General features: G+C 39.9%; 1 protein-coding gene across 1 annotated transcript in view; it reads left to right on the top strand.

The window, feature by feature from the left end:
* EPB41L4A (erythrocyte membrane protein band 4.1 like 4A) overlaps positions 1-12,049 on the top strand; it is a 207,584-nt gene extending 195,535 nt beyond the window's left edge. Inside the window, exons 20-24 of the mRNA XM_016224934.2 lie at positions 5,071-5,118; positions 5,667-5,735; positions 6,629-6,739; positions 6,907-6,988; positions 11,321-12,049. Coding sequence (XP_016080420.2) covers positions 5,071-5,118; positions 5,667-5,735; positions 6,629-6,739; positions 6,907-6,988; positions 11,321-11,449 — 439 coding nt within the window. The 3' untranslated portion in view covers positions 11,450-12,049. The remainder of the gene's footprint in view (positions 1-5,070; positions 5,119-5,666; positions 5,736-6,628; positions 6,740-6,906; positions 6,989-11,320) is intronic.

The following is a 12,049-nucleotide window of genomic DNA, read 5'->3' as shown; positions in this document are numbered from 1 at the left end:
TCTGGACGAATGAAGACCTCACTGAAGGCAGTCTAACAAAAAGGGACAGAAAACGAAGAGCAAGTCTCAGCATAGTCACGGGTAAATCTTTTATAGAGGTGCTTTTACCTGTCCCTGCAGAATCGTCTATGAGGGACTTGTAAGACATAAGTTTTGGTGACTTCATATTAAATCTTAAAAACAACATTTTGTTTTCTAATCATTTCTAAAGCACTCTAAATTCAGTTAAATACAAATAGTAAATCTCATGTATTAAAAAAAGGGAAAAGGAAAATAAAATTAGGAAAAATTCTATATAGAGATTTTTAAGAAGTCAAGAAACATTACGAGAGACAATCCTAAATAGATGAAGCAATCTGTTTATAAATAAAATTGATAAGCACAACAATCCAGTGTTGAGTATTATAGTTACTGTAATCCAATTGTAAATTGGGCAGATATTTATAGATGGGCCTGGTAATTTAATCATTTTAATTAGGTGACCTGAGATTTATTTAACAGACTAAGGAATAAACTTTTATTTAACTGAAAGTAATTTGAGGTGAAATTTACATACAATGAAATGCTCTCATTGTAAGTGTACATACAGTTCAATGAATTTTGACTTTTACATAGTGTATCCATCATGCCAATCAAAATATAGAACAAAAAAGTTCCCTCAGGTTCCTTCTAATCAGTCCCCATTTGCATCTTAAGGAATGTTCGCTTACACCACAATCACAGAGATATTCTCATATCTTTTTCTAGCAGCTTTATAGATTTTGCTCTTATATTTAGGTATGTGATTTATCTAGAATTAATTTTTCTGCATATATGAGGTAGAGGTAGATATTTAGAAGTTTTTTCCATGTGTTTATCTGGTTATTTCGGTGTCATTCACTGAAATGCCTCAGGGCGTTAGTTGAAAAATCAATTTGACTGCTTATATATGGGCCAATTTTGTTCCATTGATCTGTCTATCCCTAAGCCACCATGCTGTCTTGGTTACTGTAGCTTTATAATAAGACTAGAATCAGGCAGTGTAAATTCTCCAACTTTGTCATTTTTTTCAAGGTTCTTTTAGCTATTTTTGATCCTTTGCAGTTCTATGTAAATTTTGAATCAACTTGTTAGTTTTCACCCCCAAAAAGACTATAGACTGTAGATTAGGCTTATGTTGAATCTATAGATCAGTTTTGAGAAAATTGATGTTTTGCCCATCCATTTATTTGTCTTTAACTTCTTTTAGCAATGTTTCATAGTTTTCAATATAGTTATTGCATTTATTTTGATAAACTTAATTCTAAATATCTGATAATTTTAATGGTATTGAATTGTACATTTAAAATTTTTATTTTCCAATTGTCTGTTAGTGTATAGAAACAGGCTTATGCTGTCTGTTGCCCAGTGTCTGAAAGGCAAGAAAGTTGTATTCATTATTAAATACCACAGACATACAGTAGTATAAAATACAAAACCTTTCCTAAAACTCATTAAGCTGAAATATGATAGGATCTTACCTAGTAATACACTGAGAAGCACAGTTCTATCTAGTACATTTTTCAGCTGCATTGACACAACATTCATGTTTCTTTATCATTTGAAAACTTTGATGAAACTACTTTTCTACATGGATAAACCTTTACTGTTGGGATACTGTAAAAGGAAGAGGCATTGAAGCTGAAACAATAGTTCTAGGCTCAACTTGCGTGTGCGAGAAGGCTCAGGCTCCCTCTGGTGGCAACAATGTCTTACTATTTTTTACTGAAAAAAATATTGATGATGTGGAAGACGAGGTGGTCAGGGTGACGTGGTTGTCCCAGGTAAACACAAAACAGGAAGTCTGGTGCCTCAGGTAAAGATTTAGCATGAAGTCCCTGGAAGTGGCTCCTGAGCGACGACCTTCAGTAGCTGGGTTGCTTGGTTCCCTGGCTTCCTAATCAGCCTTTAATTCTGAGCTGGGGAGACGAGAGAAGGGGAAGATTAAGACATCTGATCATATCTATTCTGACCACTCAGGAATATGATGAGGAATTACTGAGATATTTATTAAGTGCTTTGAATCTTTAAGATGTTTTGTGAACTTACAGTTTTCTTAGTAACATTTTCAACTCTAAGCTTCCTTTTCAGCATTGGTCAGTAGTAAGATCACAAAAATAATAACTCAGATGCTGCCATATTTATTATTTTAGTGCAATGTAGTACACAAAGTATAGAATATTGTGTACTATAATGTAATTTTTTCAAGATAAAGATCATGTAATTGGAGTATTTGGGGAATGTAGAAGACTATATGCAATGATGGGGTTTAAGTGCTTTGTAGATTTATGAAGTATTATTATTTTAAGGTTTTGCAAGAAGCAAAATGATTTCTGAATGATGTCTCATCAAACTAATTTCTCTAAAATTGAATAATAATTTAAATTGGGCTATTGCTCTAAGGTGTGGATGAGGGATGCTTTTGAAGAATATTGGACTTATATGGGGTCGCATGTATATTTTTTATATGTTATATCAATGGACAGCTCAGGCTTCTATTTCCTCAGGAACTTATTTGGAGAGCTCAAGTAAAACATCTGCATAATCAAGGGCCTTTTAATTAAGAAAAATGACTTAAAATTTCACAGCTTTCTAAATGTACAAAATGCTGTTGAGCTGCTGATCATGAATTCATCCTAAATTATTGATTAAATGTGTGCAGATGTAGGCATAAAAATAATACATTCCTCATTAGCATATGTTTACATTCGTTAGATCACAGGTGGTCTAGCAATTGCAGGAAATTAGTTTTTTTGTTTGTCTATTTGTTTTAGCTTTGGATCTTTTCCCTGCCTTGAAACTGCTGGCCATTTCAGGACTCAGTTTAGTTAAATATATGACTGTTATAGTGCTATAGAACTTAAACATATAGACTAAATTCCTGAATCTTTTAGAACCAATATTTATGGCTGGAAGGACCGATGTTCTCATTGAGGTTAAGATAACATTTCTGCTCATTCTTCCGAGATGGGAATGAAAGACATTTCCCATGAAATTGCAGCAATAGTAATTTTTTAAAAAACATGAAAATATCCTATACTTCTTCCTTTTCTGATAATTAAGCTAAGAAATTCTCTTGACTAAAAAAAATTAGAGAAGATTATAAATAAGAAAATAAAATTCCTGCAATTCCAACACTCAGAAATGTCCACCGTTAGTGCTTTTTAATAGTTGCCCTTCTCTGGTAGTATAATTTAATGGGTTAACATATTGTCTGGTGAATCGGGCCAGCCAGATGTAGGAAAGGAGGATTCCATACAGGAAATCCTGCCAAAGAGGCATTTCTTTTTTTTTTTTTTTTTTTAAAGTAATTTTGAAGTAGTGAATCATTTAAAAAAAAAAAAAAAATCTTTATTGATTTCAGAGAGACGAAGGGAGAGGGAGAGAGATAGAAACATCAATGATGAGAGAAACATTGATCGGCTGCCTCCTGCATGCCCCCCACTGGGGATCGAGCCCGCAACCCGGACATGTGCCCTAATCAGGAATCGAACCTCGATCTCCTGGACCATAGGTCGATGCTCAACCGCTGAGCTACGCTGGCCGTGCCCAAAGAAGCATTTCTTTAGATATTTTTAAGCATTCAATTTTATTCTTATAACAAAATCTGTTAACGATATCATGTTTTAATGTCTGAGACCAAGGCCTCATCCTCTCTCCCCCTTACCTTCCATATTTTACTCCTTGTGAGTTGCCTGAAAGGTCTTTACGGACAGATTATTTTTTTTTTTTTCTACAAACATAAAAACTGCTAGTCAATTCTATTGCTAGAAGGTAGCTTATTGTATTCTGTGGGCTCAGAAAGCCCTACTAGAATGCCTTGTGGTGCCCTTATTAACTGAGAGAAATGAAAGCAATGATAATATCATATGTTGAAAGTGATGCTGGGCTCCAAAATGCTGATACAGATTATGAATATAAAATTCCACTGGGCAGAGTATATCAGTGACTTTGCTTAGTTTAGCATAGGCCTTTTAATTGTTAGAGTCCTTCCTTTGGGCCCATTATTAGATCTCAGTTCTCTTGAAAGGACTGATGAAAGCTTATCATTTTCTCACTAGGAAAAAGACATTCTGTGGCAACAGTTGCAGTGATAATAGATTTCTAGTATTCATTGCTGTATTATGGGGAATGTGAACACTGAATGCTGCTTTGAACTTCAAATTCTGGAAGTTAAAGGTAGTGGTATTTTCTGCTCAAGTCATTCTTGCAGAAGAGATTTGTGGGTCTATACATAGGGATGGGGAAGGGCATATGGAGGGTGACATCATCAGGTGGAACACGAAAGATGGGTCAGTGGCACACAGTCTATAAGTCTGGGCAGTCCCACCGTTTCCTTTCCTCTTGTCGTTGCTGTTTATACTAGGTAATCCCAGATCATGTTGGGACTCTCTCATATTAACAATCAGGATGAGTTCTTCTTTGCTTTACTTAGAAATAGCTAGAGGGGTCCTGGCCAATGTGGCTGGGTTGGTTGGAGTGTCATCTGTCCTGTGTACTGAAGGGTCATGGGTTCGATTCCTGGTCAGGGCATGTTCCCAGTTGGGGCTTGTGCGGGAGGCGGCCGATCCATGTTTCTCTCTGACTTCAGTGTTTCTCACATGGATGTCTCTCTCTCTCGGCCTCTCCCTTCCTCTCTCTCTGGAATCAATGAAAACCATGTTCTTGGGTGAGGATTTCATAAAAAGAAAGAAAGAAATAGCTAGAGGGACCAGAAACAGAAGCCTCAAATTCTTCTTCTTTGTAATATCCCCACCAGAGGGTGTGTGCATTCACCCCTGCAGTTTCCAGCTCTGTCATCAAATGAAGCCCGGGTTATGGCTGCTTTCAGTGTGATTTCTCTTCAGTGGTGCTGGCAGATACATCATCTTGGTGTCTTTCTACCAACCATCCCCCTTAGCTCTCCCTCCCCAGTCTTTCCTTTTGATCTCAGCCGGCAAAGGAAACTTCACAGTCTGAAAGCTATGAATGTTGTAGCTCTGCTGAAGTTAGCTATGGGATTGTTAGATGAAGCATGTTTGCAGAGATGAGCGGTGTTTTCTTGATTTATAGGAGAAGCCCTGATATCCAAGCAAAAGAAGAGTTATGGAAGCATATTCAGTGAGTACTGTTTTTTTCCCCCTCCTTGTGTTAAAACCCATGTAGTTTCACGGCATTGACAAGGAAGACCACAGACACCAAGAGGCAGCCTAGGGCTGAAGCCTGTCAGACAGCCTTCATTGCTATCGTTACGTGGAACATGGAACTCACAGTGGTGGCTCCTTACCGCCGGGGCAGCCCTGACATCTCTTCTCCTGAGGCCACTCGGCCTTGCCTGTAATTGGACCTCAGACAGGCCAATATTTTACAAATACCAAGGAAAAGATATTCAGAAGGAAAAAAGGCACCTACTGCAGAGGAGAGAAGCAGAATTTTGTAGGGAAATTAAGAGTGGCTGGGGAGCCAGCTACATTGGATAAACTGGGAGTTAGCAGAAGAGCTACAGAATACAGAATATATTCTCCTTGAATCCATTCTAGTTTTTAAATCTTTGTTCCTGGCTTATATTTCTGTTAGGTTTGCTAATACTGTCTTTTGGGACAGTTGTGAAAGGTGTTGGTATTCATACCAGCATCAACAACTTTAATTTTTTTTGCTTTGCCATCTAGGAAGGAACTTGTGGATCCGTCTGGATTGTCAGAAGAACAATTAAAAGAGATTCCATACACTAAAATAGAGTGAGTATGACTTGGAAACTCTTTTCACAGAAGTTTTATTAGTACTTAGAAGTCAGTAATCCTTTCCTATTCTCTATACAGTGCTTATATTTGTCTCTACATTTTAACTAAAATTAAAAAGAACTCTAGGGAAAGAGGGAGAAAAGGGTGTATTAGAGCCAATCATTGTCCTTCAGCACTACAATCACTGGTATCTCCTGTTAACTTTGTGTGTGGTAGGTACAAAGGGAATTTGATGACTGATGTTAGTTTTAAAATATAAATGCCTTTTTTTAGATATTCATTGATTGGTAACAAAGTGATTTTTTAAAAATTCATTATTTAACACCAAGAGAATCATGTTGACCACAAAACCCTGTCCTGTAAGCCCAGTCCCATCCCTATCACAGAACTAGCACGTTGAGTGTGCTTCACGGAGGCCCAGGGGCTCCCTAATCAGCGCTCAGCGTGGGACGCAGCAGCCCGCGACCTGTTACTGTACTCAGTTTCCTGCCCAGCTTTAGTGCTCAAGGGGAGGCAGGGGCCTGCTTCACTGCTTTATTTCCCTTCTGTAACTCACGCTTCCTTCCCACTGTAGTCAGATTGCAGGTTGGCACACACCCTCCCACCGCCATCTCCCAACACACCCTCATCTTCAGGCCAAAGATGGAATTTAGTGGTTAAAAATAATATACACACACACGTACGTACAAATGCTATAAAGAGTTTCATTTTCATGTATGGCTGAGGGGGCGGTTTTCTCTCGTTAACTTGTGAAATTTAAGCCACTTTGGATTTTCAAACCCAGAGGGGTCGAGTTTTTTTTTTTTAAACCCTCAAAATCATTCTTAAGGAATTATCCTGGTCTGACTTAGGGTGCGTTTGTTTCCACGTTTCTTTGGTTGCTTGCTCAGGACTCAAGGTGACCCGATCCGCATCCGACACTCTCACTCGCCCCGAAGTTACCGCCAGTATCGAAGGTCCCAGTGTTCAGATGGAGAGCGATCGGTTCTGTCGGAAGTGAAGTAAGTAGCGAAAGTCGAGACATTTATTCAGCGCCTCCCTGTGCGAAGCACTGTGATGGGCACTCCGAGGGATACAGGGAGATACAAAGCATGCCTTCTGCGCTGTTGCCCTCTTTCAACTCCAATTGCGATGGTCAGAAATTAATTCTAAGGCTCACTCTCCGCAGTTCGAAAACGGACCTCGTCCCCCCGCTGCCCGTGACCCGCTCTTCAGATGCCCAGGGTTCTGGCGGCCCCACAGTACGTCAGGTTGGTGACAATCGAGGTCTGGGAAGGTGGCGTACTGATGGCAATTTTGAGAAGCGCTTTTCTGAAAGTTCTTTCGGGAGGTAGGAAAAGGAATCTTTAGCTTTACGCGGAGATTCTGTATTTTAAAAGGACATGGACAAACCGTGGAAGGAGAGGGGAGGAGGGTGGTGCATGGTCAAGACAAGGCACAACCTGGGAAGTTCCATTGGGAGCGAGAGCTAGAGACAGCGCGGGGTCTAAAGTGGTCTGAGGCTTGGGGCAAAGCCAAGGATAACAAGGATTGTTAAGGTTGTTTGGAGCCAGAATAAAGAAACAATGGCTTCACCAATTAAAAGGAACAAACCAAACTTTTAGATATTTTTTTGAGCCAGAGAAACAAGGAGAAAGTGGTAGAATTGGGGGGTGGGGGGCAGATGTTCTATTGTTAGCTGATGGCAGACAGGAGAATTACTCAAGTCCTGTTTTATTTCTGTCTTCTCTATCAAAGAGAATTGCTTTTGTTCTGGAAATGTTTTAAAAATGTGGTTAAAGGGGAATTCAAGGACATAGCAAAGAATCTAGCTGCTTTAACAAAATCGGTTTAACACTCAGCTGAATTAGACGTATCAGGGGAACACTGTAGCAAACATTTTGGCAAGCTGTGTGACACCACCTCTCATGGTGTATTTTTTAATAAGATAGAAAAAAATGCAGGCTGTATAAGATCATTCGATGAACTTATATCTGGTTAAACAACCACTCCAAAAACAAAGTTGATGTTTATAATGGATCAAAGTTGATCGTAATGATGGATCAGTGTCAGCCTATTATTTGCAGTGCTGTGGTTTTCAGTCTTTTTTGGATCATGAATCCCTCTGAAAAGCCAATAGTCTCTCTCCCATAAAATGCATGTAAGTACATACACAATTTTGTGTATAGATTCTAGGAGTTGATGGACAGCCTGAGAACCCTGACTCCAGCAGTGTTCATCATGTGTTGTCCTTCGTTTGTTCTGATTCATTCTTGCCAATGACTTGAGCAAGAACAGAAAAAAACAGCTGTGCTAATTTAGGTTAGGTTCCCTAGAAACAGATTCTGAGATGGAGATTTGCATGGAGGAAGTTTATTGGAAAGAGCTCTTGGGATCAACACTTGCTGGGGAGTGGAAGAGGTTTGGGCAGAGGCAAGAGTTGAACTGTGTAGTGTAGCCCCTCCCAAAAGGCATCTGGAGTTGACATGGCCCTTCTGATTCATCCCACCTGGAGTCGGGGCTTGGGCCTTTATACACTCACACACTCACTTACAGCAGTCATTGGCTAAAGGGTGCCCCCGGTGGGGGGCATGACCGTGGGCGGGGTGGTTCTCTACAGCTGAGGGCACTGCCTGTGGAAGGGCTCGGTTCTGAGCTGTACAGCAGCCGTCACTCCCAGCAGCGAGGGGAGTGAATGCCTCAGTCAGGAAGGAGATCAGGGTGGTTAACCACAGCTTCCACTACGTTCTGCATTATAATGTTTGATTAGATGAATCTGGGAGAGCTCATAGGTTGTTCAAACAGACAATGTGTTTGAAATCAATAGCACTTTTAAAAAATTATATTCATATTAGTTGTTAGGGTTTTGCATTGAGACTGACCTACATTTGTGTCTCCTATCTCCACATACTTACTACTTGTGTGACTTTGGGCAAAGAGTTGAACTTCTGAGCCTCAATTTCTATGTAGTGTAGATGATAACCTATCTCTTAGGGCTACTGTGAGGATTAATAAGCAGTTAACTTTCAGAATTTTCTTTTTTTGATCTTAAATTTAAGGTGGTCTTAATACAAATAGGAATTTTACTTTATTGTATTTTTGCTTTTCTGATTACTCCCTAACTCAGTGATTTTCAACCAGTGTGCTGCAAGAATTTTTATAACATGCGTCACCTAGCTATTTAGTCAGGGCACTAATCTCTTTTCCCTAAGATTGCCAAATAAAAAAACGACAACATCCAACACAGCAATAGCCATTTGGTGTGAATGAGTCACAATTATACCTGTATTTTTTGTCAGATTGGCAAAAAATATATTTTTTGGTGTGTCACAGAATTTTAGTAATTAGTTTATGTGTGCCATGAGATGAAAAAGGTTGAAAATCACTGCCCTAACTAATCACCATCACTTAGGAATCTCAAAAAACTTGAAGAATTCACATTAGATGTTGAATCTCTCTCCCTTTGCTGCATATAAGAACAGCAAACACCCATCTTCTGATCAGTGGCACTGATTCTAAGCTTGTCACTGGGACACCTTTGATTGTGAACTGAACAAATAACTACTGAGCACATCTAAGGAACCACAGGCACAGGTCTGGACAGTCTGCAAACTACAGCCCATGGGCTAAATCTAGTCTGCTGCCTGTTTCTGTATAGCTCAGGTGCTAATGATGGTTTTTACATTTTTAAAGGAGTTTTAAAAAAAGGAATAGTGGCAGAAACAAGAGGTAGTAAACAATCTGGCCCTTTACAGAGAAATGTTTGCTGACTCCTGGCCTAGACAACACATAAAAGTAAACAGGCCAACACAATACAAAAACGTAGGTAGGCATGACAAAGAAACACAGGCCTGAGTTAGAAAATCAACAGGTGACCTTTCTTTGGTAGGTAGGGTAGTGAGAGAAGGCCATCTCAGAAAGTGACATGTAACGCTGGAACCTTCCAGGTGAGAGGGAGCCACTGTGTGAGAGTGGGTGGAAGGTTGATGTAAACACAGAGGGAAGAGCCTGGGAAAGATGAGGCTGGGAAGGGCCTGGGTGTTTGAGCTGTGATCTGAGTACAGTTGAGTTGGGGGGAAGGATAGATAACTCAGGGCCTTAGATGTCACAGGAAATGAGTGTGGATTTTAAGTGCCAAAAGGAAACCACTGACTCAGTTGCCCATTAAGTGACTCTTGAAGCAGAAAAGTTGCATTTCCTAAGTTCCACCTTGGTGCCCTAGTTTTGGCAGTGGCCTGCCTGCCTGTACCTCACCTTACCTTTTCATACAGAGGCTGGTTAAAGTGGGGTGCATTAGGGACTTTGATTCACTTATTTCCTTAAGGTTTGCTGACAGAAGGGACAAATTCAGTCCTAGACAAACTTAAAAAGGTGTGATGTTTGTTTCAGGTAACCTCCCAGCTCCTACCTGGTGATTCTTTTGATAGATTAGCTCTCTCTTCCCCTGCCCTGGCTCGCTCTCATGTGCACTGGTGTCCTCTCTCTCTGGTTGTCTAGAAATCTTCCATCCCAGATAGTCTCATGTTCTGATTATCTTGACTCGTACTCCCCATGCTTAGCAGAATTGTTTCATCAATGCTCCTTTGAATGTCAGTAAAACAAATTAAGCTTTTTTAAAAGAAATTTATTGAGAGAGAGAAGCAGGGAGAGAGGGAGGGAGAGAGAGATACACCCATTTGTTGTTCCACGTATTTATGCATTCATTGATTGATTTTTTGTATGTGCTCTGACCAGGGATTGAACCCACAACCTTGGTGTATCAGGACGATGCCCCAAACAACTGAGCCACCTGGTCAGGGCCCAAATGAAGCTTTTAAGTGGTAACTTATTTTAACCCAAATTAATCTCAAAATAGAATTCTGGACAGTGTAGCTCATTTTGTGTGGGCAAATACTTTTGGGGAAGTAAATATGCTTGTTAGCCTGATCTACTGACAGGTTAGGCCATCTCTAGGAGCAGGAAGGTTAGGCAGAGTAGGGAGCTGTGTGGGGCAATTGTTAGTGCCATTCTTAGCGCCTCCACTTGGAGATACATTAGATGGTCCAATTCCAGAAGTTCTGGGTGTGATACACAGGTTCTGATAGCTCGGTTCCCATTTCTCCATGATAGGGCCCTCAAAATCGAAGTCCCCTTGAGAGTCCCTTCTTCACCCCTGCTGACAGGGATCTCTAGCCTCAAGTTAAGGGAGTGGGGGCAGGGCATTGCGTTATGGGAGTTTCATTCACTGGCTACTGAAAATATAATCAGGGAGGAGTATAAATTACCCAACTCCCTATTCTCTTCTCTCTCTGCCCCTCCTCAGAACAGTGGGAGGCCTGAGAGCCTCGTTTAGAAATGACTACAAAGAAAATGACACATAATTGGTGGAGTAGATTGAGATTTATGCCTGTTTTATGAATAAAATTTTTATGTCAGAATTAACTTTTCTAAGATTTAAGCACAATCATGTTTATCATAGTTAACTAGAGGGAATATTTGAACAGCTTTTGATATTAAGAACTTATAACTTGATGTCTTCTTAAATGTAAGAAAATACTAATTTCTGATGCACTAATTTTAACTTGGCTGTATTTTCTTCTGAATCTTACCATTTTTTCTCCTAGAAAAGAAATGGATCTAAAGATAGCCTGATTGAAGAAAAATCTCAGACATCTACAAGCAGTCTGGCTGGAAAACATATAGCAAAAACAATAAAAACTATCCAAGCTTCACGCCTCAAGATGGAGACTTGATCCCAGTGGAAGACTTGGGATGAGGGGTTGGGAGGGGTGGGAAGGGTGTGTGTGCCCCCTTTTACTTTGAAACTGTGAATTGTAATTATTTAAGTATCTTGGACCTGCAAGTGTTTCTTCAGAAGAAAGTGTTGCTTCTTTTAAAGGTTTAACTACAGTATATTTGTGCTGAAGGACCTTTTTATTTGGTAACTGGAAGGATAGTCGTCTTGTAAAAACTCATTCACTGGATGCCATATCCACAACCCAGACCAGATGCTTCTGGTCAAAGTTCTGGAATCCTGGCCTGCAGCTGGCTAGCTGTGCAATAGTACAAGTGGGATGAAAAGTTCTTCCCAACTCTAGGTGGGCCTCAGCCTGTGCAGATGCATGACTGAGGTCCCATCTCTTTCAGACTGTGGATATTTTTATTCATATAAATGTTCTTTGTACTGCTGTATTTTATGGCATTAAGTTCCACTGGTTATTTACAAATGTAAAGTTTTGTTTGAAAGCATTTTTAATTTGTAGTGTCCTTGTCTTGTTTTAAGAAAAAAGCTGTATGTGGATATCAGCCTATAAATTCATGACCACCCTCAGCATCCAGTGGTCCCTCCATTC

Source organism: Miniopterus natalensis, chromosome 3 (assembly GCF_054644295.1).
Source record: "Miniopterus natalensis isolate mMinNat1 chromosome 3, mMinNat1.hap1, whole genome shotgun sequence".
Classification (NCBI taxonomy): domain Eukaryota; kingdom Metazoa; phylum Chordata; class Mammalia; order Chiroptera; family Miniopteridae; genus Miniopterus; species Miniopterus natalensis.
Note: the sequence above shows the minus strand (reverse complement) of the source record. Positions and strands in the feature narration are given on the sequence as shown.